The following is a 27,970-nucleotide window of genomic DNA, read 5'->3' as shown; positions in this document are numbered from 1 at the left end:
AGACTGAACAACCCCAGCTCCCTCAGCCGCTCCTCATCAGACTTGTGCTCCAGACCCCTCACCAGCTCCGTCGCCCTTCTCTGGACACGCTCCAGCACCTCCATGTCCTTCTTGGAGTGAGGGGCCCAAAACTGAACACAGTCAGGGGGTCAGGGGGTTTCCTTCTGATGGGGACACTGGTAACGCTTGGCCAGCGGTGCTGGCAGGAGCACGGGGTATTCCGCACTGTGGCTGCTTAGAGCGAGAAAAAGCAAGCCAGAAGGACATCCCGTAGGGGTATGCTGCACGAGGACAAAGACAAAGCTCTTCCAGCGACCAAGTAACTGTGACCACATGCCCTGGGGCATGTTATTATCGTTTGGAAAATGTGCATGTCCATGTATGACTGGAATACAAAAACATTTGGGATTTCCCACTAGGGCCTTTCTTGTCTCCCCTTTAATTAGGTCTCTTCACTACCAAATCATCCATGCATTTCCTGCTTAATCCCAGCAGAGCCCTCGCCCATCAGTTTTACTGTACAACTACCTATTACTAAAACATCATTCCTGGTCTCTAGGGAATCTGCTGACTCCCACCTCCAACACCCCTCCCAGCTGCTCCCAGCAAGAGAGCCCCAGGGAGCTTGGGCAGAAGCCTGGCACAGGCGGCCTCAGCCCCCCACTGAATGTAGCAAGGAAATTCAGCCTCCTAAAATGCCTCTTCTGTGATTTTAAGGCACTGGGTAAGTGCGACTGTAAGCAGCATCTCTGTACACTGCAGTTCACACCTAACAGCCAACGCTGTGGCCACCCAGCTGAACCCTCACTGGTGCCGGTGCTCTGCACCCCGTTCCCTGCTCCCTGGATTACGCTCTCCAGCACCAGCCGTCCCCCAGATCAAGGTCTCACCCTGGTGCTCTGTGCACTCTCTGTCCACGCAGGTGATGGCAGTGTATCATCCCTGGGTCACAAGCCAGATTTGCCTCTTCACTCTCCATCGCCCATGAGCGTACCCCCAGGCTAGCACTGCTCATTAAATGAACCCAGTTCAGAAAGAACGCACCTTCAGCCGCTTCTCCAAAAATTTTGCGCCACCATCGGATCCATAGGAAAATTCATAGGGGAAGCTCCAGTCACGAACAAGGAATATAAGGGACTAGAAAACAGAGACAGAAACGCAATGGGGTCAGTGCCATGGAGCACCCCCTGAGTCAAAGTTACCAGCTGCTCCAGCTCTGAAAATCTCATCTTTCGAGGGCATCGCTCTGTTGTTTGCTGCTAATCGCAGGGCCAGGAGTGGCTAGATGAGATGCCTGACTCTGCTGTACGTTATCAAAAGGGGGTTCGTGAGGAATTTCAGGGCCTCCATCCCCGCCACCACCACTTGCAGCAGATGTTGGAGCCCGCAGTGGTGGCAGAACCCCCCCAGCAGCCTCTCCCCACCTTCATGCCGCAACGAGACCTGGCCCTGAGTCTCTGCCCAGCTCCAGCAGCATCTCACGCCTTTACTGGGGGAAATACCCCTCTGTGCAGGGCCACCTCATCATGGCACTGAGACCACACAGACTCGCTGCACGTGTGGCTGCGTCCTACAAGGGGAAGCGGGGAGCAAACCCAGGACTGCTGTACAGGTTTGCCGGGTGGCAGTTTGATTCCCTAGCTTGAAGAATAGCATCAAGCATTTCAACTGCAAAACAAGAAAGAGGTTTTTGCTAACCAGGACAAAAGGCACCGAGCTCCCTAATTCCAGCCACATTTAGCTCCATCCTATGGGAATTTTACAGACTCATTTTTTCAGCCTTTTTCACTAGGCAGCCTTCCAGACAGACTTTTAATGAGAAGCAGATGCAGGATAATGAGTGTGAATAAGAAATCACTGGCTTTTGTAATCTTTATTGAGGCATTCAAAATTCCTATGCAATAAATAAATAAATACCAGTACGGTCAACTTTTAATCTTTAAAAAAAAAAATGTTTTCAGAAAGAATCCTGTCTGCAGTGTCTCATCTATGCAAGGGACCTATGTCCTATGTAACGAATACACGGTTTGGAGGGGGAAGCTCTGAACGCCGAAGCCCAGGAGGGCCTGGCAGGGATGCCGGTGTTCCTCTCATGAACATGAAAATGGAATCCATTTCATTGGAATTTCCCTAAAAATTGTCTATGTTTAGAACAAAGATTTAGCGGAGGGAAAATATTTCCCCTCCTTAGTTCTCTTCCATAAAACATCAGGAAAGGTTAAAAAAAGAGAGAGAACAGTGAGCTGGCCGTTCCTAACTGCATGACAAGCCACAGCAACTGCACCCAGTTAGCTGTTTCAGGACACGCTGTTCTTTCTAAGACCATGAGATGCTTAGGAGACGTGTCCATGTTTAGGACTTTTCCACAAACACATTATGTATGCTTTGCACTGTTTGACTCTGGAATTATCTTCTTTTTTCTTAAGCAGAATTGTTCCAGACATGCTGTCTTTAGCCTCAGAGCCACCCTCAGCCCCTCCAGTCTAACAAACTGCCAGGCACCACGTGCAGCCTTTGCTAAGGCATCACGACCAGGACCGGTGTCTGGGGAGGGTGCGTAGGGCAGCGCAGGCGATTACGCTTCAGCGCAAGTGCATGGACACACCGTGGAGAGGAGGGAGCCAAAGGGAAATGTTAATTTTCCACCGCCAAGTATTACTTCCCTTCCAGCAGGATCAAGGCAACTGCCTTGCTGTCGACACTTTCTCTGCACTCCCTGCTTGGCAGCATTTTCCTATAGGAGCTGTTTTCCAAAGCCTCCTTTACAGATTTGTATATTTTAAGGACAAAAGAGGTTCAGCTTGTTTGACTTACAGGCCTGGAACCTCACCCAAGAAACTCAAAGCTGTAGACTTTCTTCTGCAAAGAGAGCTGTGTTGGTTTAAAGCCTGCAGCTACCAGAGAAGCCCCTGCATCTCTCGTTAAGGCACCCTAACCATTACATTGGCCCCTCATTAACAGCGTGCCCTTCGTTGCTAGTCTGACTTTGTCCAGGCTCAGCTGCAGACACTGAGCTGCACGCTGCCTCGTCCTCCCCACTGGAAAAGCAGTTTATTTACCATCGCCCTTCTCCTGCTTCCTAATCAAAACGCTTGGCTGTCTTTAAAAACGTGCTTTGCAGGAAGAAGTCCGCTTTGCGATGTGGATGGGAGATCTCCGTTGCTCACCTGGCCGCATCACCATCCATCCTTCTACCAAATTTTGTCACATCCGCAAGGGTTACCACCAGTCGTTTGATATTTTTCCCCAGATCATTAATGAAGATGACAGTGAATCAGAGAGACTCTGGGAAGAGCCCCAAGGAAACACTTCTGAAGGATGATGATTCCCTATTAAAATTAGCTCAGCGTGCTCTGCCATCTATCAGTTAATGAGTTTTTAATCCATTTACAATGGATTAAAACACTGACTTGGTATGTTGTTCACTTGCTTTTAATCAGCATCATAGGGAGATAAGGCTTACAGAAGGCAACATATCATGGTGATAGTCACCTTTATCAGCCAAACTCATGGTCTTTTAAAAATTGATCATGGGATTGTTTGACAAGACTTGCTATCCACAAAACTGTGTGACTTGACAGCAATTAAAAATCAGAGCCTATTATCCAGTCCTAATGACTTAAGCATCTTTAAAAGTTTCCCCTTGCAGCCGCCTTTTTACTGATGGAGTAGGAAGTATTTTGCTTTCACTGAAATATTTGGCTACATTATCCTGATAGTTTTTAAGGAACAGGAATATTTAATTAATGTCTGGCTTTTTTCTGTACCATGTTACAATCTTCTCCTAGCTCTTGCTACTACAAGTTATATATTTTTACTGGTAGCTTTCATGTCATTTACCAGTCATCTGTACATGCCAGCACCCAATATACCCTCAAAACTCCCCAAAATCTCCATTTGTCCATTTGTTGTATTTTTTAACCTTTTGATTTTATTTCCACTTCCTGACCACAGACACCCCATAAACTCCTTAGGCCTTCCAGGATGGTGGTGAGGACGGCAATTCTCTTTTTATGTTGGAAGGCAGAAGTAAAATAACTGTAACCTATTCCCAATTACTATTTGCATTTTTACAGCCTGTTTTGCTCTCTGCTGTTTTCCACTTTGGGAAGCTCACAAACCCCCATCCAGCTACCACCTAACCTACTGTGGATGCCAGCTGGAAATTGGACCAAGCCACTGGGACTGCCAAAGAGCATCTGGTTAAAGGAACAACTTGTACGGGAAAAGGCCAGAGCCCCACAGAAGGTGTTTTCCTTCTATTTACCACCGCAATCATGCAACGAGCCCTGCAGCTCCACTGCGGTGTGCGGACACGTGGGGACCTCACAGCATCGCTCCCTCCATCCCCTTAGGCCCCGCTCCCTGCCTCACACCTGGTCCCACAGACCCCCAAAAGCTTTGAAACCTGTTCAACCACCTTCCCAGCCTCCCAGGTGCACAGGATTCGATGCAGCCGTACTCAAAGCCATATGAAATCATTACTTGATTTGCTAAAGGACTGGAGCTTTAGTGAGCTGCCACAGCCATGTCATGGGTTCCTTCTGCCCCCCCACCTTCTGCTTTGTCTCTTTTTGTTCATAGTCACTTTCCTGCTGGAAGGGGCTGTCACAGCCCACCATCCTCCCAGCTACTCACAGCTCTGGTGACCAGAGCAAGCTCTTCTCTGCCTGACACTCTCCCTTTTCTGAACGCCAGCTTTTCACAGGTTGGGAAGCAGCAGGGTGAACAGATGTCCCTTAGTTGAAGTTAAAACCCCACTTAAACTGAGCCTTCCCACAGCTCTGCTGTCACTTGCGAGAGCTCTGAGTTAATCCTTGTCCTTTAATTTTGCCAGGAGCAGGGATTCCCGGGGCAGGCGGGTTCAAACCTCTCAGAGCGAAGGCTGGGCAGAGTCCCCGGGTAGACGGCGTGACAAACCTGCTGTAAAACCTGACTGCTTTCCAAGCCCAGCAGGACATCTGGCAGGACAGAGCAGAGCTCTCGGGATGGCAAGGGTTCAGAGAGGAAAAAAAAGAGGGGTGTCGGATGTATTTGGAAGCCTCTTTGGGGACAAGGAAGCACAAAGCCTTTCCTTTGAGCAGCTGAGCCAGTCCCCAGGCATCCCCATCTCCTCCCCGTCCTGCAAACTGCAGTGACACCTCGTGGTGAAGCCAACCGGCTCGGGGCCAAGCCACCTCCGGCGGAGGGGACGTGTGCTGGCCAGGACCCTCGGACTCACCTGGAAAGGTTTCAGGAATGTCTCCTCCATGGCCAGCCGGCCATACTCGGTGAAAAGCTGGAAGGAGAAGCAAAGAACAACAGGACTGTTAGCTTGTCAGTCTGCACAGCCACGCAGACGGCTGTAAGCCACAGGCACAGCAGCAAGGGACGGTTGTTGGCTCAGGGCTAACAGCACTATTTGCAGAGCTGGAACAGAAACTGGCTGGCTGTGTGCTTTTGGTTGACATCTGAGAGGCACACAGAGCTGTTACAGACAATCACTATGCTGAGCCCTCATGTGAAAGATCTCAGCCTGGAATTTTTGGCTGCCAAATCTGTAAAAAATGGCTCAAATCAGCTGCTTGGTGTTGCTTTCATACCAACCAGAAACTTCATGTGCTACAGGGGACTGCTGGAGCCCTGCTCTCTTTAAACGCTCCAAGAAGAAGCGGAAATGAATTCAGAAAGAAGTACTTTCCCTGCAAACCCCCACTGTGCAAAGATTGTAAGATCAGCCTACCAGCAAGATTTGAAGGCTCTCCAGTCTCTCTGGACTGTAATTTCTAACTGAAGGCACAATAATGTATTTCACAGATGCCTAAAAATGGGTCAAGATGTTAAACAATAATGGCTTCAAATCTAAACTGAAAGATCAGTGTTGCATTGGATACCTTCAATGTTAAAAAGGCATTATTGTTAAAAATATTTACTGACTGAAATGATACAAAATTCTTCAAATGCTGATTTTTCCAGATGGACTTTTGCTTTTCTTTCCTTTTTCTTAAGCTCCTGGAAAAACGTACCTAACCAATCAGTCAACCACCTAAACAGAAGAGAAAGCTAGAGGTAACACCAGGAAATGAGCAGGACATGTGTGCCACAAAAATCCAATTAGCTGCTTGTCTCCAACAGTCAGGATTGTAATTACCCTTAGGGGTCACCTGTATTGAGCCAGTACCAGATGTCAATATCCAGGCTCATAAACGGCTACCCAATTTCTTTGGGCTTCTCCTAACAATCCAAAGATCCTGTCCTACAGCATGAATAGTGCAACTTCTACCTTCAGCTCCCCCATCACTTAAGTCAAACGAGCGCTTTTACTGCCCCTACTCATGGAGCAGCGGACAGACACTCGCAGCAGCAGGAGTACGGCCAATACATGGTTAACTACCCTGGGTCCCTCCCTATTACAGAATCACAGAATCACTAAGGTTAGAAAAGACCTGTAAGATCATCAAGTCCAACCATCAACCCAACACCACCATGCCCACTAAACCATGTCCCGCAGTGCCACGTCCACACATTCCATGAACGCCTCCAGGGATGGTGACTCCACCACCTCCCTGGGCAGCTTATTCCAGTGCTTCACCACTCTCTCAGTAAAGAAATTTTTCCTAATATCCAGTCTAAACCTCCCCTGGTGCAACTTGAGGCCATTTCCTCTTGTCCTGTCCAGTCCCTTTAGCCCCTTGCTCCAAGTCATTGTGTGTTTCCAGCCCCATGGATCCGTCCTGGGCTCTGATGGGTCTCTGCTCCCCGAGGAACCCCAGTATAATCCCATGGAAGGACATACAGGCCAGTGTGAGCTGTATCCAAACTGTTCCTGGCAGACCTGTGATGGGTGCTCCACACCGAGATGGTCTGTGATGGGTACTCTACCCTACGCAGTCTGTTTGATGCTCCCCTAACCTCACCATTAGAAAGACAACTTAACCCTCTCTGGATGCAGCACCCCCCATGACAACTGGTCCGTGCACTGTGGTCATGAGAAGAGATACTGCCCTCCGCTTTGCAGCGGCCTCGTACACAGCTGAAGACCATCACCACCTCCCCTCTCGGCCATTTTTGTCTCGACTTAACAGCCTTGGTTCTTTCAGCCTCGCCGTGCCCCCCAGCCACCCGCTGCAGCATGAAGCACAGCCGTGGGCCATTTCCAGCTCCGCAGGCGATCAGCCTTGAGGAAGGCACACGTCCCAGAGACTGGAACAGTCCCTCCTGGCGAATGTCCCACTGACTGCCCTACCAAAGGACCCAGGCACCCAAGAAGCCATGCTACAAGAGCATAGGCAAGACAGGTTTCAACCCAAGTGACTGTTCCTCCATGCCCATGAACCAATATGAGAGCTGGGAAACTGAAAAACCCTTTTGTGGCTCTGAATGCGAAAGTGCCTTTCCAGAGTGGCACAGCTTGCAAGTGTGGAGTGTAATTCAGGCACTCCAGTGCTGCGGAGCAGTAGTGACAAGGGTCTTACCTGCAAGTGCTGCAGATCATCCTCCTGCACGTTCTGGGACAAGTTATAAACCTGCATTTAAAAACAAAAAATTCAGAGCACTCAGAATGGTCTGTCCTTTGGGCCAACGTATGGGTCAGAGTAATTAAAGCCTACAACATTACCATGGGGACACAGCCAAAGCCCCAGCTGGCCCGTGGTGCCGGTACAAGACAGGCCCCAAGCACAGCTGTACTGCTGGACAGACTCACACTGTCAGACAGACAAGCACTGCTGCTCCTTGCGCAGCAAAACACTCCAGCATGGGAGCACCAGGGGCTGTCATGTCCCAGCCTGGAAGCCTGTCAGGTCCAAATAACGTTCCTTTTTCTCCATGTTTGTGATGCGCTGAGCTCTGTACCAAGACACAGCTTCCATCCCATTCATGCTGACCTCCAAGAGCAAAGGCTGGATGGTAGGAAGGGAAGCCCTAACAGGCTTGCAGTCACTGGTGTGTGAACACCACCAGCCCCGAGGTTTCTCCAGCAGCACTGAGACAAAAGCACACCCAGTTCCCCAGACCAAGGTCCTCTCCTCTTTGGTAGCTGGAAGCAAAGGGGTGCATCTGCTGCCAGCCCTGCTCTTGGGGTGAGATGAGGAGATGAGACTGTTCCCTGTGGTGATGGAGTCATGTGTGAATCCCGCACTCAGTGCAGGGCCCACCAAAGGCCTTTGCTAGCTGCTCTGTTAGGCTGGTGCCAAGCTACTGGGTTTTTGCCACCGCCTTTTAGGAAGTGATTCCTGGAGACGTCACCCTTCTTACCTGTATCGAGCTGATCATTGTGCTAAGGGCAAACACGGTGGCCGAATCCCGCAGGGTGGACTGGCTGTCAAAGGTCCCCTGCGTGTCCATCAGCAACACTGCAACCTGAGAGGCAGAAAGCTCCATGTCAGCTTGGATGCACCCGTTCAGCATCTGCATCCAAGCAAAATCATTCTCAAACACCAAAGGTGTTGGGGGGTGAATTTCAGCTGCATTATTGTGCTGGGAATCTCACTCCTTCTGCCTCAGGCTTATAATCGGTGGAGGACAAAGGAACAGAGCAGCCCCAGTCACTCCTGACAGCACGATGACTCCAGCAGGCAGTGAAATGAATGCTATGCAACGCAGAGGAGGGAACTGCTTTGCTCCTCAAATACTTGCTGTCAGTGTGGATGGGTCTTTTCCTGAATCTGCATTAGCTTCATGTCACAGAAGCCAAACACATCAGTGTATCGCACCTCCTTAACGCAAAACACATTCAGCCAGTATTAGAAATCACACTGTGAATAATTCAGCGTCACTTTGGTGTTGGGCTCTTCGTTAAAGAGTAGATGAATACAAATATTCCTGGCTATAAGCTGAATTTTCAGGATGCCCCAAAATCCAGTTTGCATTGTATTTGACCACCCCGAATGAAGACACTCCATTTTACAGCTACTGCTCTAGGAAAGGGGAGTAGTTTGCAAGGACCTCAGATTCAAGATCCCTGGGAATAGCAGAGAAATAAACTCTGAGATGCCCAGAGTTAGAGGGACACCTAAAGAGCATATCAGGGACACCTAGACATCATATCAACTCATTGCATTAAACCCACTCATGCTAAATTAGGGATATGGTATTGCAGACCTTCTCTAAACTTGCACAGGCATTGGAGCCACCTAAGACAAGGCAGGAGAGCCTTACAAAAGCTGGAAGAGAAAAATGAGCTGACCAGCAACAGACAGCTATGCAACAGAGAAGCACACACCTTTTTACCATCAGGCTTGTCCACCAGGAAAACCTCGCTCCATATCTGAATGCCAGTCGTCTCCCGCTCAGACCCTCCCCTCCAGGAGAAACCAGTCAGAGGCTCGTTGTAATCTCCAACCCAGTCCACTGCTTCCTGCAGGCAGGAACAGAAGAAGTCGCTGGAGTTCTCATCTCACTCGGTTTTACACTTTTCCTCTGTGCTGCCTCCACCCCAGTGCTGGAGGGGGGCAGCCCCTACAAGAGAGGTTTCCTACAGGGCAGCAAATGTGAACATCTCAGCTCCAAAGTCAAGAGTCTACTAGAGACCCACTGGTGCACAGGGCTGTGGAAGGATCTGCTCTATTTTTTTTTGTGAAGCCCATGCTAATGAGAGGTTTGAGCATTCCTACAGCACCAAGCCAGTTTCCTGTCCAGCTCACCCCATGGGAGCAATGAGCAACAGCACCATACCCCTGAGAAGAGCCACCTGAGCTGGAGGCATACCTTGTTGTACATGTACCGCAGCATGAAGTCCATCAGGAATGATTTTCCTTTTCTAAAAGCACCCGCAACAGACACAGCCACGACCTCTTTATCTCTGACAGCCTCTGAGAGGAGGATGCGGTTCAGTGCAGCTTCATCCAGCTCAAAGGAATGGTCATCTTTTACAATAAGGACTTGCACTGGTCCTGCCTTCCTCACAGACTCCTCCTCCTCTGAGCTCCACTCGTAAGTCTTCTCTGCAAAACTACCTGTGTAAACAAGTAAAACAAGAGCTGTTAGGTTCCTTCTGCAAAGTCCAGAATCACAGACAGAAGGGCTTGGACAGAGCAGTAAGAGGCCAGCTAGCCCAAATATCCACAGAATCACAGAATCGTTAAGGTTGGAAAAGACCTGTAAGATCATCAAGTCCAACCACCAACCCAACCCCACCATGTCCACTAAACCATGTCCCGCAGTGCCTCATCCACACGTTCCTTGAACCCCTCCAGGGATGGTGACTCCACCACCTCCCTGGGCAGCCTCTTCCAATGCTTCACCACTCTCTCAGCAATGAAATTTTTCCTAATATCCAGCCTAAACCTCTCCTGGTGCAACTTGAGGCCATTTCCTCTTGTCCTGTCACTTGTCACTGGGGAGAAGAGACCAACACCCACCTCACCACAACCCCCTTTCAGGGAGTTGTAGAGAGCGATGAGGTCTCCCCTCAGCCTCCTCTTCTCCAGACTGAACAACCCCAGCTCCCTCAGCCGCTCCTCATCAGACTTGTGCTCCAGACCCCTCACCAGCTCCGTCGCCCTTCTCTGGACACGCTCCAGCACCTCAATGTCCTTCTTGGAGTGAGGGGCCCAAAACTGAACACAGCATTCGAGGTGCGGCCTCACCAGCGCCGAGTACAGGGGCATGATCCCCTCCCTACTCCTGCTGGCCACACTGCTTCCGATACAGGCCAGGATGCCGTTGGCCTTCTTGGCCACCTGGGCACACTGCCGGCTCATATTCAGCCGGGTGTCGATCAACACCCCCAGGTCCTTTTCCGCCGGGCAGCTTTCCAGCCACTCGTCCCCCAGTCTGTAGCGTTGCATGGGGTTGTTGTGACCCAAGTGCAGGACCCGGCACTTGGCCTTGTTGAACCTCATACAATTGGCCTCGGCCCATCGATCCAGGTCTGTCCAGATCCCTCTGCAGAGCCTTCCGACCCTCCAGCAGATCAACACTCCCGCCCAACTTGGTGTCATCTGCAGACTTACTGAGGGAGCACTCAATCCCCTCATCCAGATCATCAATAAAGATATTAAACAAGCCCGGCCGCAAAACTGAGCCCTGGGGGACTCCGCTTGTGACTGGCCGCCAACTGGATTTCACTCCATTCACCACGACTCTCTGGGCTCGGCCGTCCAGCCAGTTTTTTACCCAGCAAAGAGTGCACCTGTCTAAGCCACGAGTCACCAGCTTCTCCAGGAGAATACTGTGGGAGACAGTGTCAAAGGCTTTATTAAAGTCCGGGTAGACAATGTCGACAGCCTTCCCTTCATCCACTCGGCGCGTCACCTGGTCATAGAAGGAGATCAGGTTGGTCAAGCAGGACCTGCCTTTCATGAACCCGTGCTGGCTGGGCCTGATCCCTTGGTTGTCCTGCACGTGCCCTGTCAGCGCCCTCAAGATGAACCTCTCTATAATCTGCCCCGGCACCGAGGTCAGGCTGATAGGTCTGTAGTTCCCTGGATAACAGCATCCCAAAACAGCATCGTTCAGAGCAGATGTCTGTTGAATCTGTCCTCAGACGTCTCAATGGAGACTCCATGCCACTTTGGGGCCATCTGTCCGCATGCTCCCTGCAAGCAGAGAGTTCCCTGCTGGAATCTCCCTTGACAAAACACACACGTTACTTTTCATCCTACAAGAGTTGACATGGAGAACAGATCACTCTCTTCTTGCCTGCAACAGCTTCTTACATACACAAAGACTGCCATAACACCTCCCTTAGCCTTTTCTCTGGTAGAAAACAGAAGTCCAAGCCCCCTGCTCATCCCTTGCTACCACGTTGTCTAGGCATCTGACTGCTCTCCTCTGGACACTCCCCACCAGGTCATTCCTGAAGGATGTCTCAAAAATGGATACAGCATTCAAGCTGAGGTGTCACACAGAATCACAGAATCACTAAGGTTAGAAAAGACCTGTAAGATCATCAAGTCCAACCACCAACCCAACCCCACCATGCCCACTAAACCATGTCCCGCAGTGCCACGTCCACACGTTCCTTGAACACCTCCAGGGATGGTGACTCCACCACCTCCCTGGGCAGCCTCTTCCAATGCTTCACCACTCTCTCAGTAAAGACATTTTTTTTTAATATCCAGCCTAAACCCCCCCTGGCGCAACTTGAGGCTGTTTCCTCTTGTCCTATCACTTGTCACTTGGGAGAAGAGACCAACACCCACCTCTCTGCAACCCCCTTTCAGGTAATTGTAGAGCGTGTCTAAGTACCTCATGTCTCTATCGAAGGACGCTGCCTTTATGCATCCTATGCGACCGCTGTTTCTGTAGCAACAGCAGAGTCCTGCTCCATCTGCAGTCTGCACTAACGCTCGAAGTGTAATCCGCTGCTTCTGCCACCAACCTCATCAACGGCCTCCCCCGAGACAGCCCCAGCAGGAACCAGGCCACGAAGACACATGCCCATCCTGATAAAAGCCACTTCTTCATTCCCAAGTGGAAAGCATATGCAAAGCACAGGCACTGCTCCCTTTCCCACTTCAAAATGGCAAGGTTCCCTATGGAGCTGCTCCCCGGCACAGATGCAAGTGCTGCCCAGGGCTGCTTTGTGTACCTGCCGCAATACAGGAGACAGATGCGTTTTAAGACCTGCCGTCCACAGACACTGCAGCTCTGGGGTTTGCAAAGAGCAGGCCAGCTCCAGTAATTTTCCTTTCGTTGTCTCCATACTTCCCAGCACAGGAAAGAGATGCCGAAGGTGATTAATCATGCCAGTCAGCTCACCTACATGAAATCTCCTTGGCAGCAGGGAAAGGAGCGTGCGATGGAAAGTTCCCCCACATTTCTACAAAAACTTCCCAGTTTGTTGGCTCAGGCCACAACTTTCCAAAGGTGGTAGCCTCAGGTTAAACCTCCTCAGTCTCTGTTTCAGACCCTGACCTCAGGGATCCAGTTTTCAGTCAGTCCCAGCTGTTTCAAAGCACAAGGACTATGTGTGCACATTCTAAAAGGCAAGCTACAAATACGAAGAGGAATAGGGTTTGCCCATTCTGGGCCTTTTTATAAAGAAGCCTCCAGCAGCAACTTCATATTTCAAATAACAGCAGTGCTTTTGTACAAGCTTTGTACAAGATTTCCTATGATCCTGCAACGAAATATCAGGATCATTAATCCTGGTTGCTAGGGGATTTCTGGTGGCTCTCGGACATATACTACGAGCTTTCTTTGCTCACAGTTGAAAGACAAAGATCTTTTCTTCCCGATGCTTGGAGGTTTTTTTAGAAAAACAAAAGTCCCAAACGCTCTGAAAAGCTAGATTCTCCACCAGACTGCAGCAGCCAGGGACCAGCAGCACCAAACTCCCTTCAAACACCAGCCCCTGCCCCTGCTTAGGGGCCTCCAGGAAAAAAAACCCTTCCTATTTCAAATATACAGACCCAGGATCCAGGCACATATCGCCAAATGACTTGAAAAATGAAGGCCTCTGAGAGCAGTCAGTCCTCTCGCTGCACACACCAAATACTGTTTCCAGCATTAAGATCTTCCCAACGCATAAGTATGGACAGATGCCAAAGGGCCACAGGCTCGCGTGCTCTTTTCAAGTACCGCCATGCTGCAAGTGCCATATAAAGCCTACGATAGGAAATACCTCCTCTCCCGCAGTGTTTCCCGATGCCCAGCTCAGCTAACTGAGTCCAATTTTTTTGTTCTTTTTACAGCTGCAGAGAAAGGACAGTAGAGAGATCCTTGTACAGGATGTGACTCACGGCGGAGGCAGGAAAAAATTTGTAAATCAAATTAAATCTAAACATTTCTGACTCTAGCCAAGCCATCAGGGGTGCAGGTGAAATAGCTGTGCCACCTCCCCAGACCAGACAAGTCCCACGTCCGGGCACACAGGCGGAGGGCGAGGGGGACCAGCATTTTACTTCTCCCACACTAGCAATAATGGGAGCTGCAGCCAGAGCACCCAGCTGGGTACCGAGATGGGCACAAACCCTGCCGTCTGCGGCAAGCACAGCAAAAGGCAGCATGGGTGCCCCTACCTCAGACAGCTGAACTGACTCCCAGTCCTGGTCAAGGATTCGAGCACCGTGACAGTGGGACTGAGGAGAGTCCCTCCTGTCCTGCTACCAGAGGGACAGCTGGTGCCAGATTCCCTCTCCTACTGCTGCCGGTGCCTGGACGGGATCTCCCAGGTTTTCCTCTCCCTCCGGTTCAGCTGGTGGAAAGAGCGACAACCAGCACAGAGAAGAGACTGTGTTGTCCCTTCAAAACATCAGAATCTGTAAGGAGCTTTTTTTTTTTTTTAGCAGATATTGACAGATTTTGGGAGAACATCTCCAGACAGAGGTAACAGTCCAAAGCGGCCGTGGTCTCCTCGGGGACATCCTTGCTTCTGTCACCTGAACACCAGGAAAGCCAGGCTGTTTGCACAACACAGGGGGAAAATACAAAGTGTTATGAGCAAGATATGTTCATTTCCCAGTTCATTGGAGATATCAGGAGAAAAAGCATTATATTAAGCAGATCTCTGAACTAATTTCAGCCCTGTTATCTCTGCTTCTTTCATGTATACCATCTGCAGACAAAACTCTTATCTTTCATATTTATTTCCATGTGATGAAACGTCCATGTTCTGCTTATTAGATTATCTGCCACACTGGAGAGCCAGGGATTATTTTGTAAGATGGCTGCACGTTACTGGAAAGCAACTATTTTAATTGCTCTTTCCGGCATAAATTACTTATTTGCTTTGAAGGAAGTTTTACCTGGCAATGACAAAACATCATCTGGCCAAAAAGGAAAGGAAGGAGACCTCAGCTTTCCTGAACACAATCTTGTTTTTACTCATTTTCTAACTTGACTCCTCCTTTCTGTCGGCTCTCTCCCGGCGCCTTGCAATTACGTCAATTCTCAAGCTGCTCATTGAAAAACTGCCAGGATACAGTTCCTTTTCCTCATTTCATAACAGCTCATTTCCATGACTCTAAAGCGGGGTGGAATCCACGTCTCTTTTCCATATGGTGAGTCAAAGTGGAAATGTGAAGGAGATCCGAATTTGCATTCATACGTACTGGGCTGTCAGACACCAGCAAGGAAGTGGCCCAATTCGCACAGACAGCCCCATAATACAGGACATAGAGCTCACTTTATTAGAGTCTAAGGAAAAAATAAAGCTTTCTTCAACTGCTCTAGGACTTATTTTTGGTTAAAATTAAATAAATTAAAACAGCGTATTTCACGTTGCGCCTCTGTACGGACTGATGGCCGATGTCTAATGTATTTAAGCTCCTACAGAAGAAGAAATTAGATAAATTACGTGTCACTAATTAGGCAACATACCTTTGGTGAGCGCTTACGTAAGCCTGTTCTTCCTTAGCTATGGAAGACCGGATCACAGAAGTGCTGACTGCTTTCCAGAGACCAACTAATAAAGTCAGCTTTTTCCTTAAATGAGTTTGCACAATAAATACATTTCATTCCAGAGAATGAAATGCAGCCATGACCCATCATCTGTGCAAACACAGGCTGCTTAACCAGCCCCTGAGAAAGCCAATTTGCCAGCCCCGCTCTTGCGCTCCCTCGGATCCCAGGAGCCCCACCTATCCAAGCACTGCCATGAAAAGCAGGGGCTGCAGCCTGGGCCCCGATCCCCCCCTAAAATACACAGGTGTCATGCGGTGCTGCTATTCTGAGGGTCTTGGCACCAAGTTACTTTACTGCATGGAAAAACAGAAACTGCTGAAGAGGGAAAATGGAGGTTTGATGGGAAGCTTTAACTTGTTATTTCCCTGGAATAGAGCATCCCTGTATCATCTGGGTTAGGTTGCTTATCAGCAGCCCTCTAGGGATTAATTCGATCAGCAACGATAGCTGTGCAGATCCTTTCTGAAGCTGTGTTCACCCCAGCTGTTTACGTTACAAACATATCAGAGTGCCACCAACGATACCATGAGCCAAGCGCTGAACAGACCTTACAGTCAGGCTCAATCCCTCTGCACATTCTCCAGAGAGCTTCAGCTTCCAGGAAGCTTATCTGCCCTCCGCAAACGGCACTGGCAAAGAAAGACATCTCTCTCCAAGCTGCAGTCTCCCTTGCACTTATCACATCTAGCACGGCTGCTGCTGTGACACGAGTTCTGCTCACTCTATTCATGCTGAACTACCTCCACTGCACGACAACCAGCCAACGATCATGAGCAAGGCTGTGAGGAGGCTGGGAAAGGCAGCATCGCTTTGAGCATGCACCAGACATCCTCTCCTCCTCCCCGAGTCAGGCTTGCGCAGAGCTCTGCATCTTACCCAGCTAATGAGGGAAAAACGAGACATAAAGCATTGAAGCAAAGTATACATACTGGACAGCCGGGGCAGAGGCGATGTTGTAGAGCAATAACCTGTTATCGATCCTGCCCGAAGGATCCGACGGGATCCTGCACAAAGGATGCATGGCAGGGCACAGCTGCATCTCGAAGCGCTGAGACTGTTGCGGGAGCCTGGCCTGGACGGCTATGAGTTAGCAAATTCCCTCAGCGTGAGGCTGCCATAAGGTGTCTAGACTGAGCTCCTCCTGGGAGACAGTGTCTTTGGGAGGACGAAGCAGGGAAGTCTGGCTGGGTAAGGCCCTCTCTTACACCCATCAGTACTCTGCAGCCTTGCCTGTGCTGCGCTCTCAGAGGGTTCCTAGCCAGCAGGTCAGAAAGCTTCCTGAGCTGGGTTTAACAACACACACACATTCACCTCCCCTTTCTATATCCTCCCTGCGCCTCCTACTACCAGGGCACGGCTGACTACACAGCCACACAACCCTCCCTCCACCCTGCTCACACCTCTGCTGGCATTTGTAACAGCCCCACGGAGTCAGAGGACCCCAGGACTCAGGGAGGGGAAATGCCTGGCACTAGCCATCAGTAACACCCACCGACCAGAGCCACCAAGACCCTCTGAAGCCTCACATGTACACATATACCTCCCTCACACCCCAGCCTTGCTCACTGCCTCCTTACACAGGGGACTGGTGGTCTGGGAAATGCAGCGGTCCATGGGAAAGCAGGGCCAGACCTTCTCATGCCCAAGTGGGAAATCACTTGCACCTCCCCAGCCTGGATGTACAGGTGCAATCACAGCTCTGGCATGAACCAAGGTGCAAAGCAGGCTCTTGATTTCTGTGGAAATGATGGGTAAATGACAGAGCCCGCGAGGAACATCTCTACCCAGGGAGCTGCTGCACATTGCTTAGCAACAGGTGAAGAAAACTGTCATGTAAAAAATTAGCGCTGTCCTTCAACAATCGAGAATGGCAAGCAAAAGGCCACACTTGGTAGTCATCCGGGGTCTCACTTTGAGATCCCAAGCTATCCTCTCCAAAGTCAGGGCGAACTCTTTATAACGCAGCTGCACAGCAGTGTTAACACCTCTGCCCAACACAATCTGCACTCCTACGTGCTCCTGGCGAGCACCCCACTTCTCTGCACCCCAGGATGCTTGCAGCAGGGAACCGAGTAGGGTGGGTAATGCTGCCAGGCTTGGTACTCATCCTTTGCTTTTTTTTGGAGCAGGGATAAGATGTAGAGTGCACCTTCTTCCCGACAGCCCTGAGTCATCCAGCTGGCAGCACAGCAGCTTCAGCATGAGCGTGGCCAACTCAGCCCCTTTTCCCTTTGGCAGACGAAACAAGGAGATGAATGGGTATGCTGATAACAGAAGTGGTTTGGGACCTTTCTGCATAAAAGACTGCTGACAGAAAGAAGAGCTTGGATGATTACTGGCCACCAAACCTGTCTGTTACAACAGACACATCTCAAATGCCAAAATCCAATGTGAAACTTTTTAATGGTGACACCTACTACCACTTACATGAAGCTACGGTGCCTCAGCTGGCTCTGAAACAGCAGCCATGCCTACCGCTGTGAAATTCCCAGGCTGAGTTCATTATTAGCACGCTTGAGAGACATAGGCATACAACTACCTTAGGAAGAAAGCAGATCAGAGGTTTTTGTAGAAGTTTTTCAGGAAGTTTGAGGTCACATTACACAATTACGGGGTTATGTCCATGCCAGTTCATGTGCCAGGATGGGTTGATTCAAAGGCAAGGTGGGCAAGTCTCAAAGGGAACCTTATTCCCACCTGTGTTCATCAAAAGACCATCATAAGAGAGTGCTACCAAAAGGCCATTATCTATTTGTCAGGTACAAATCCTGAGCCTGCTCACTTACCCACATTTAAGCCTAGGCAGACTCAGGTGTAACACGATGACTGAAATGCATTTTGCATGAATACATCTCCAAAACTCTCGCTTCACCCCCAGCACACATTTTCTGCATGGTCCTTCATCCACTATGTTTGTCAGCAACCAGCCTCCCTCCACCACCAGTATTTGACTTAGTCATTTCCGACATGAAATTGGTTTTATCCTTTTGTTGCTACAATTGCCTGAAAATAAAGTTTGGTAAATGTGCCATGAAATCCTAGGATATAGCATGAAAGGCGATTACACTCTGGAGAAAATGTTTATGTATATCGAGTCCTTCAAATACATTTTACTGGCTTGGCAGAGTTCAGCACCTTCTCTGGAGCCTCTACCCCGTTTGGAAAATTTGTGTTCAGTTACTTTATTGCCGTAACACTTAGTTAACCTTCCTTCAACTGATAGCAAATGTGAGCTTTTCTGGCTGGACCAAAGGAGCTGGGGTCTCTCTAGACTGAAGTGACTTTTGGGGGTGACCCACAGGACATCCCACGCCTCCCAGAGCACGATGATACCTGCACCAGAGGCACTCCGCTGCTGGAGAAGGTTCCAGCCAGTGATGCAGAGGAGTTAATATAAGGCCCGCTGCCTGTGAACATCACCTAGGCCCTAAACAACATTTATGTGTGCTGTTTCTCTCCCATGGGCTTAGCAGAGAAAATGCAGCAAGATACAACCAACTCCAATACGCTGCTCCCCCTTCCATTAATCAGGCAGGCAGCCAACGCTGAAGCCTCTCGCAGCACGGACACAACATGAAGCATGACGAGGGGCACCATGTCACCCCTGCGAGGCAGGCTCAGGGTATCTCAGTTCTTCCCCCAAAAGGGGAAAGGCAGGCTCATCTTGCTCCTGTTCATCTTGTAACGGATCAGACCACACTATTCAAATTCTTTGTACAATGCTGCTGCCTCAAAACCAAAGACACAAAGACCAAGCATCACGTTTAGTGATTTGGGTCTCCAGCTTGCAATGTTGTCTTGTCTCTTCTTTCAAGTCCCAACACTTCATTTTCTTTTCTCGTTTACAAGCTAGTAATTTGGTTGTGAATCTTCTCATATCTAGTGGCTTTTTGTGTAAAGGCCTGCCTGTCTGAAACATCTCAGCTCTCACTTTTCAGGAGGCTCCCGGCATTCAGAGTCACAAAGAAATGCCAGTAAGTGGAATCTGAAAATCCACCATAAAAGGTCAGAAACCAAGTAACAAACAGAAAGGATGTTAGCGCTATCAGTTAAAAAAAAAAGACAGACTACCAAAATCCTCCTTTTCTTCCCAGTTTAACCCATTGCTGTGCAGTCTGAAAGCGTGGCACTGATGATCTCAGCCTGGCCTGTGCTGGAGAGGAGTCCCTTCTCCCCAAAACAGTTGCTCGGCCCTTCCTGGCAATTAGGTCCCTTTAAGAGCTCTCACAAATCTCACGTCCAGTTTGAAAATCCTGACCAAGAAGTATATATAACCGCTGTAATCCCTTTTAAGGTTTTGAAACTGAATTCTTGATGAGTGGGTCGTTCCGATTACAACATGGGCCATGATGGAAAACATGAAAGATTTCACACAATAGGTTCCAGTCTATGCTGTTTAAATGAGTGACTGGGAGCAGAGATCTCTCATGGCTTTACTGTATCAGGGGGAGCAGCCTGCTGAACACCTGCAACTGCCAAGCACGAAGAATTTCAGAAAAAAGTCGGTGTAACCTCCTACAAGCCTGCATCGAGCTGGCGGTACTCCACCGTGCCAATCAGGATTTAGACTAACAATCCTTATTTCGGGAAAAGCAGGGTCCCTTACTCTTACCAAAAAATTGTGTGTGACTTTTTCATCTGCAGCTCCCTCAGCCATTCATCCAGCAACTAGCAGCAGTTGTGAGGTCTGCACCACTTAGCACATTCATTAAGAGAGCCTTAAACGATGCATAGCCTTACGCTGACCTTCTGCCCAGGGCTAAATCCTACGCTTGATGCGTTACACACCCCTACACAAGCTTCCAGGGATATGCGTATGTGACAGTAACCCAGCTTTGAGAGCTGACCAGAGGCAATTTCTTCTGGGTGCCACACACTCACTCACCCTAATTTGCTCTGTGATCTTTAAAAAAGCAAATTATTTTTATGAAACAAAGAAGGGTTGCACTAAGCCGTCGCCTGTTTTCAGGCCTGACTAAGTAGAGAGTAACTAGGACAAAGTTTGATTCGTTTCAAAATAGCGTAATATTTTTAATGACCCATAAGCCCATTTTAGAACACAGCAAGGACTTTCTATTTTCTGCTTTAGTTTGAGTAAAAGCCTGAGACTCCGCCAGCGAGGCTGAAAAACGTAGCAGTAGAATAGTCACCCCATGGACTGATGTCACCAGACAATGCTGCAGTCACTGGATGTAAACACATCTTTCAGGGCAATGAGGTTCTGTTGTATAAATGCACACTTTTATTAAAGGGGGCTTTTTTTTTCCAGTAAAAAATACAGGCATTTTGCTCTCTAATTTATTACCTGCAATGTCAACCAGCCCGGCAAAGTGCCAGGAAATCATTCTAGGAATAAGCAAACCTCTGTGGAAGACAGGGTATGATTTTGACCTGCGGATGGGTTGCAGCAGAAGGCGGCTGATCCCAGAGATCCACTTGGATCCATGGATGGTTCCAGATTCTTGCAAAACTTACAAAGAATTTAAGGAAGAGTTCAGCAAATCAGTGACACATCACATTTCACTCAAGTACTGCTTAGCAGCATGTTTAGACTGAGGGATGTGCCTAATTGTCTTGCTAGACCAAGGCTACACTTTCCAAGATTGTTTTCTCTATTTATATCCATTTCGGCATCGTTTGCATTTTCTTCTCATGCTATCAAGATATGACGGGAAAGCACAAGCGTGTGTACGTGTGTGCAACGCTCAACACACACAGAAACGGTACTGACAGCTCTGTGAGACAAAGCTGAGAATGTCAGCATATTCCCTGGGAAGTTTTCCCTCTAGTTTACCCAAGGGTCTAACGACCTTCGTCAAGAGTCACAGTTAAAAACGGCACGGATCAAAGGAGCGTTGCTCATTTTCTCTTCGCTCTCTTGCAAAAAGACCACCACCCGCTCCGTTTGCTCAAATCACATACTCTGTTACCCGAACGCTTCCGCAAACATGTCCCTGAACTGTTAATCATTACCATGGGAAATACTACACTCATCTATACAAATTAGAATGTAATTTGTGTATCTAAACATCACAGCTCAGCTCACCTGCTCTGCCTGACGCGACAGGATGCCGCGAGCACCGATGAGTGAGTTCACATGGAATAAAACTCAGGGAAAATGAGAAATTACGCTCCTCGGCAGCCTCAAGTAATGGCAAACGGCTGTATAAAACCTGATTTTCTACAAAATAGGCAGCGTGTCAGCGGAAGCTGGTAAAGTGATGCATCGCTGAGCGCTGGAGGCAGAAGGCTCGGGCGCAGCCCCGGCTGTACACAGGGTAAAAGGCGGCAGAAGCCCCTTCGCTTGCTCGGTGCGGCCCACCTGTGGGACCAGCTTTGGCTCCCGTGGGGCAGCCGCTGCCGGGGGATCAGGCGGCTCCGCAGGAGAAGGGAAGCCTTGGAGGAAGACACCGCAGAGCTTCCTCCTCCCCATGACCCAGCTCCGCTCCCTGGCAATGCTGCTACCAGCTCCCCCCGGGCTCAGGCGGGGTTCGTACAGGGATGGATTTAAAATGGCCCCTCTCCGGAGGGTCTGACACACCAACAAAGCCCTACACCCCCCAGAAACGCGAAAAACCCTCCCTAGGAGCGACACGCCGGGGAAGGCCGGCGGCTCTGTCTGGAGGAGAGGGTGGACCGAGCGGGACTGCTGCTCCCCGGCTGAGGCGGGGTGGTGGCTGAGGTGACATCCCGCACCGGGCCTGAGGGCAGGTGCTGCGGGGACAGCAGCGCCGGGGCGAGGGACGCCGGGGCCGGGCGGCAGGAGAGCCGGGGCGGCCGGAGGGCTCCCCAGGGAGGCGGCTGCCGGGGGCGGCCCGCCCCGGCCCCGCGCACGCCAGGCCGAGGGCAGGGGCAAGGCAGGAGCGCCTCGCCCGCCCAGAACCCCAGCGAGGCCCCGAACAACGGGCACCCGCGGCCCAAACCCCCCCTCCCCGGCCACGCTGCGAGCTGGCAGCAACCGCGGGCAGGCAGCAGGGGAGGGGCAGCCGGACACCCCCGCCACCCGCTCCAGACCCCGGAAGAGACGGCGGGGGGCAGGAAAAGATGCCGGTGTGGCCCCACGGAGGGCGCGGGGCGAGGGCGGCCCTCCGCCCCCACAGCCCCCTCCCGGGGCGGCCGAGCTCCCCCGCCGCCGCCCGCGGCCTCCCCCCCGCAAGCCCCGCGCCCGCCGCCAGCACCGCCGCCCCGCCCCGGCGGCCCAGGCCCAGGCGGGGCCGGGCGCGCCCCCCGCCCCGGCGTGGAGCGGGGAGCGGGCCGCGGGCCGGCGCAGGCCCGGCATTGTTCGCGGCCGCGGGGCGCGCTCGCCCCCGCCCGGGCTCGCCCCCCCGCCGCGGCAGCCGCCCCCCGCCGCCCCCCGCCGCCTACCCCAGCTGCTCCTCTCCCGGCGGTTCCGGGCCATGGCGGGGCGCGGGGCTGCCCGGGCTGCGGGAGGCTCCGTGCGCGCTCCGAGCCGCGCTGCGTCTGGCGCGGCTGCCGCGGTGGCGCGGGGCGGGCGGGGGAGCCGGCAGCAGCATCCCCGCCCGCCGCTACGGCGTGGCACGGCACGGCACGGCGGCCCGCCGCCCCCTGGGGCACCCGCCCACGCCGCACCCGCCCACGGGCGTCCACGCCCGGGGGCACCCATGCGTGGAGCATCAGGCACGGACACCCGTGGGTCGGGCACGGACAGATCCAGGGGCACCCACCTCCCGGTGTAGCTGTACCCAGGGTTGACCCCACACCCAAGACACCTGGCCCCCCCACGGGCACCCACCCACGGGGGGGGCATGCCAGGGGGATGCAGCACAGCCAGGATGCACCCGCACCCAGGTCGCTCCTGCCAGAGCACTGGGCTCACTGGGGGCTACCCACACGGGGGGCATCCACACCTGGGGAGCACTAAGCACGCTCCTGGGAACCCACACCCTGAGGCATCCCCACTCGGGGCACTAGGCTTATCCGGGGCACTGGGCACCCCCACAGGCACCCAGCCGCGTGGGGCCACTGGGCACACAGCTCCCCACTCAGCCTGGCCAGCATGGGATGGGCTGGAGACACCACGTTGGGTGGGAGTGTTGATCTGCTGGAGGGTCGGAAGGCTCTGCAGAGGGATCTGGACAGGCTGGATCGATGGGCTGAGGCCAATGGTATGAGGTTCAACAAGGCCAAGTGCCGGGTCCTGCACTTGGGTCACAACAACCCCATGCAATGATACAGGCTTGGGGACGAGTGGCTGGAAAGCTGCCCAGCGGAAAAGGACCTGGGGGTGTTGGTCGACATCCGGCTGAATATGAGCCAGCAGTGTGCCCAGGTGGCCAAGAAGGCCAACGGCATCCTGGCCTGTATCAGAAATGGTGTGGCCAGCAGGAGTAGGGAGGTGATCGTGCCCCTGTACTCGGCGCTGGTGAGGCCGCACCTCGAATGCTGTGTTCAGTTTTGGGCCCCTCACTCCAAGAAGGACATTGAGGTGCTGGAGCGTGTCCAGAGAAGGGCGACGGAGCTGGTGAGGGGTCTGGAGCACAAGTCTGATGAGGAGCGGCTGAGGGAGCTGGGGTTGTTCAGTCTGGAGAAGAGGAGGCTGAGGGGAGACCTCATCGCTCTCTACAACTCCCTGAAAGGGGGTTGTGGTGAGGTGGGTGTTGGTCTCTTCTCCCAAGTGACAAGTGATGGACAAGAGGGAATGGCCTCAAGTTGCACCAGGGGAGCTTTAGGCTGGATATTAGGAAAAACTTCTTCACCAAAAGGGTTGTCAGACAGTGGAAGAGGCTGCCCAGGGAGGTGGTGGAGTCCCCATCCCTGGAGGTGTTTAAAAGACGTGGATGTGGCACTTAGGGACATGGTTTAGTGGTGGACTTGGCAGGGTTAGGTTTACGGTTGGACTTGATCTTAAAGGTCTTTTCCAACCTAAATGATTCTATGATTCACACACAAAACACCCACCCGGCTGGGGTCACCCACATGCACGGAGCACCCAGGTGGGACACATGCCCCAAAGTAGAGCCACATGCACCACAGCTCGTGCACACACAGAGCTCGAACACGCTACGTGCCCTTCCCTGAGCACGTGGTGAGCGCACAGGCGCACGTGGGCTGAGAAATAACCAGAGGCATCCTGCCCTGGGGTGGGGGTCAGCCAGCTCCTTCTCCCCGGATTCTGCCTGTGCCAGCAGCATCCACGAGCAGCGGGAGATAGAGAGCAGCGGAAGATAGACGTCGTACGTGTGCAGATGCAGCACGAAAGATGCAGCTCGAGGACCCGGGCTTGGGCACTCGTGGGGAAGATGTAGCTGCAGCGCGATTGATAACACGCATCTTCACTCCGGATCTCCCTCTAACAGCAAGCGCTTGCCCCCTCGTATTTGAGATTGATTCAGCGCTCTGCCACGTGAGACCGTGACTCAGCCCGAGCGCACGGGAACGCCCAGGCACAAAACTTCGGCAGGGGAGCAGCGGTGCTGGCCCTGTGCCCCGGCTGCCCCGAGATGCTCCTTATGCCCTCAGCCAAATTATCCCACCTGGAAGGATGCAGGGAGCACGTGCTGGTTTCTTTTTCTTTGCCTTCTCGCGTTCTCTTGCCAGCTGCAGCATCCCAGGCCTGTGTCTATTGTGCACAGCCAGGAAAAGCGTTGAATCCCTTTGCAATGCCGGCCACAGAGAGCTCACCCACTCCCACTCGCCCACCGCAGGCTGCCATGCCGGTGAACGCGCTCATCCTCAGCGTGCCGAGCTAATGCTTGTCCACACGTTTGATGCCAACAAGCTGCCGGTCAGCTCATCTCAAGCTGCAGCCCTGTGCTGCTCTTTGGAAGAAGCACGGCACAGCGCTCGAGGCATGATCTCTAAACTGGAAATGTGGCAGTCACCAGAGGATTGTACGACCAAAATCTGCAAGGATGAGGGGGAACTGACCCCCAGACTGTGTCTGCAAGAGGAGATTTGAGGAGAGTGCTGCTCATTTCTGCACACTGGCCTGCAGTGGTCGGGAAAAGCCGATGGCCATCCAGCTTTGTTGGTTGCATAGGAAGCGGCAGGACCCGCTCTTCATTTTTGAAAGCGGGAAAAACATTCAAAAGTGAACCAATTTTCTGTTCCAGGCAGCTCATCCATGCCAAAGCCATGTGTTGCTGCGCTCCCATTGATACGCTGATACTTAATTTGTAAGTGCCTTCTCCAATACTCAGCGATTGCCTCTCTTTGGCTTCCTCCCTGTGTTTACAGCATCAGAGCGAAACATATAATTTCAGCTCGCTGAAGTGCGGGCTCACGTGGCAGGCAGCTGAATCCTCCTGCCCACAGCTGCTGGGCACTGCGACCGCGGGGAGCTCAGCCGCTCGTGGCCTTGGCAGAAGCTCCCTTACGATTTTTATAAATAATCCCTGAAGTCGCATGTGCCTGTTGCTTCTTTGAAGCAGCAGAGAAGCGGCCGGCGTTGTGAGGGGGGATTTCTTACACTGGAGACTGTCAGAGGGGTTCAAATAGGTTGAAAGAGGAGATTAAAGGAAAAGCAGCTGGGAAATGAAGAGGAAAAAAAAAAAAATGAGGGTGGAAAAGGAGATCGGTTAATTTGGAAGTCTAATTAAACCGAGATGGGCTCAGGTCCTGTTTTCCTCGTTCCCTTTGGGAATTGCTGCTTAGGTCAAGCTTGTACTGCCCCATTTACTGGCCTTTTTTCCCCTTTCTTTTTCCATTACGGCATGTGGTATCAAAATGAAAGAGGAGCAGAGAGGTTTTTGATCCTGTGCTGTGCCAGAGGGACTGTCTATGTGAACTCCCAAGGCTTTTTCCTGCGTTATTTCCTAAGATCCCAAGTCAGGGGGGTCTTGCACATGATTTCATTTCCAGGAGGTGACTCAGCATTTGTTCATTTTCACCCACCATCCATGCCTTCGCTCCACCAATTCATCCTTCCTTCATTTTTCCAGTTGCAAACAGCCCTTCCTAGGAAGTATCCTTACGTTCTTGCTGCCCGAGTTGCCGGATGACAAAGAGCTAATTTCACAGCAGGCACACTGAACAGGCATGCAGTGGAAGGATTCTGGAGGAAAAACGATGCTAAATGGAGGAAAGGCAAAAAGAGAAAATACCCCACAGAGAGAGACCGCAGCCGGAGGTCCCCAAGCCAGTGTGCCAGGAGATACGGTGCTGAAAAGGCCCCAGAATTGGGAAAGAACCTGGATTTGAATCCGTCGTGTACCGTTCACACAGCTTGCAGGGGCAGTTTCATAATTCACCTTGATTCGACTGGCCCACTTACCCAGGCAGCATTTACAGTTGCTTTTCATATCCACAGCCCTTCGCAAACAGAAACCAGCCGCGTTCTGCAATGCTTATGTAAGAGGTGGGAAAGGGACGCTGCAAAAGCTCTGCTCTTTCTCAGGTGCCACCAAATACTCTCCGGGGCTTGCTGTTGAGGGAAACAGTGCCATCCGCACGAGTTTTCTTTGCCACGACACACACAAGGCGCTGTCTTAACCCCGAGTGACAGGTCGGTTCTTACAGTGGTTATACAAAGTTCTTTAATATGTTCGCTTCTTCCCCGCAGTTATTCTTATCGCTTCCGCCTTCTCAGTCTTCACTCTTTCACTGCTTCTGCTCAATTGCATGGGAAAGTAAAAGGAATATAGATCTCAACTGTGTTTGAAGAGCATTACAAGGGGACTTCTCCCAAGCAGTTACACTCTGTGGCGGTGATTTGCCATCGCTGTTTTAATTTCTGCATCCTTATTCTTGGGTTAAGAGGCCACATTCCTACTGAATATCAAAGAGTGATAATAGAGAATCAGCTTTTTCCCTATTCTTCTTGAAAGTTGAAGCCTTCCTAACATCTTTCTGTTTTTTTCTCACTGAAGTATTTTTAAGTGAAGCAGATCTTTGTTGCTTAGGAAATCCTTCTATTCCTGCTGTTCCTATTTCTCACCCCGAATAGTGTTATGACTGCCTACATTTACATGGGGTTTGCAGCCAACGGAATTTTCTTTGGTTCTTCTCTAAACATGATTGCACACTATGGCTGTAACAGAGCCATCATATTTCACTCACAGAGGCAGAATTTCAGCAGTCAATTAAATTACTTGTTTGATCAGTCTGTGCGAAGGTCCTTCCTTCTGGAAGATGCTCTGTAAACTGAAGGAACTACTTGAGAATACAAAAAGCCACGTAGATAAAGAGCCCATCAGCCCAAAACTTCAACCAAACCAACCCCAGTGTGAGTTCAGAGATAGGCTTGGTTTTTCCCTCGGGGGCTGCCTTTGCCCCGTCTGTGTCTGGTCAGTGCTGAGAACCGAAACGAGAAATGGCAGAAGTCCAGCAATAAACACAACTTTTCTCACCTGAATTAGACTATATCAGGCTGGTTTCCAGTAGGTTCCTCAGTCCAAACAGCATCCTCAGGAGTCTTGCAAGGTTTTGCTGGATTTGAATAAAATATCCCACTCTCAGCCGTGGGTTCATACAATACTGCAGACCCGTCTGCAAGTGCCTTGGCCCTGGGTCTGAAGCCTCGCTGCCTCGCAGCCCCAGGGTATTCCTTTCTGTCACAGACACTGAGACACACCAGCGTTGCAGGACTAACTAAAACCTTCTGAGATTTCTCTTCGTTCCTCTTATTTCTCTTTAGAGGTCAGTAAGATCTCTTCTAAACCCAACTTCCCATCTATTGCCA

General features: G+C 51.2%; 1 protein-coding gene across 1 annotated transcript in view; it reads right to left on the bottom strand.

The window, feature by feature from the left end:
* ATL1 (atlastin GTPase 1) overlaps nt 1–27,970 on the bottom strand; it is a 43,783-nt gene that overhangs the window by 11,643 nt on the left and 4,170 nt on the right. Inside the window, exons 2-8 of the mRNA XM_059819457.1 lie at nt 14,096–14,122; nt 9,688–9,936; nt 9,203–9,337; nt 8,236–8,340; nt 7,455–7,505; nt 5,222–5,278; nt 1,045–1,137 (exon numbers count right to left, since the gene is read on the bottom strand). Coding sequence (XP_059675440.1) covers nt 1,045–1,137; nt 5,222–5,278; nt 7,455–7,505; nt 8,236–8,340; nt 9,203–9,337; nt 9,688–9,936; nt 14,096–14,122 — 717 coding nt within the window. The remainder of the gene's footprint in view (nt 1–1,044; nt 1,138–5,221; nt 5,279–7,454; nt 7,506–8,235; nt 8,341–9,202; nt 9,338–9,687; nt 9,937–14,095; nt 14,123–27,970) is intronic.

This window comes from Gavia stellata, chromosome 7 (assembly GCF_030936135.1).
Source record: "Gavia stellata isolate bGavSte3 chromosome 7, bGavSte3.hap2, whole genome shotgun sequence".
Taxonomy (NCBI): domain Eukaryota; kingdom Metazoa; phylum Chordata; class Aves; order Gaviiformes; family Gaviidae; genus Gavia; species Gavia stellata.
The sequence above is the reverse complement of the archived record's forward strand: the minus strand, read 5'-3'. Positions and strand labels throughout refer to the sequence as shown.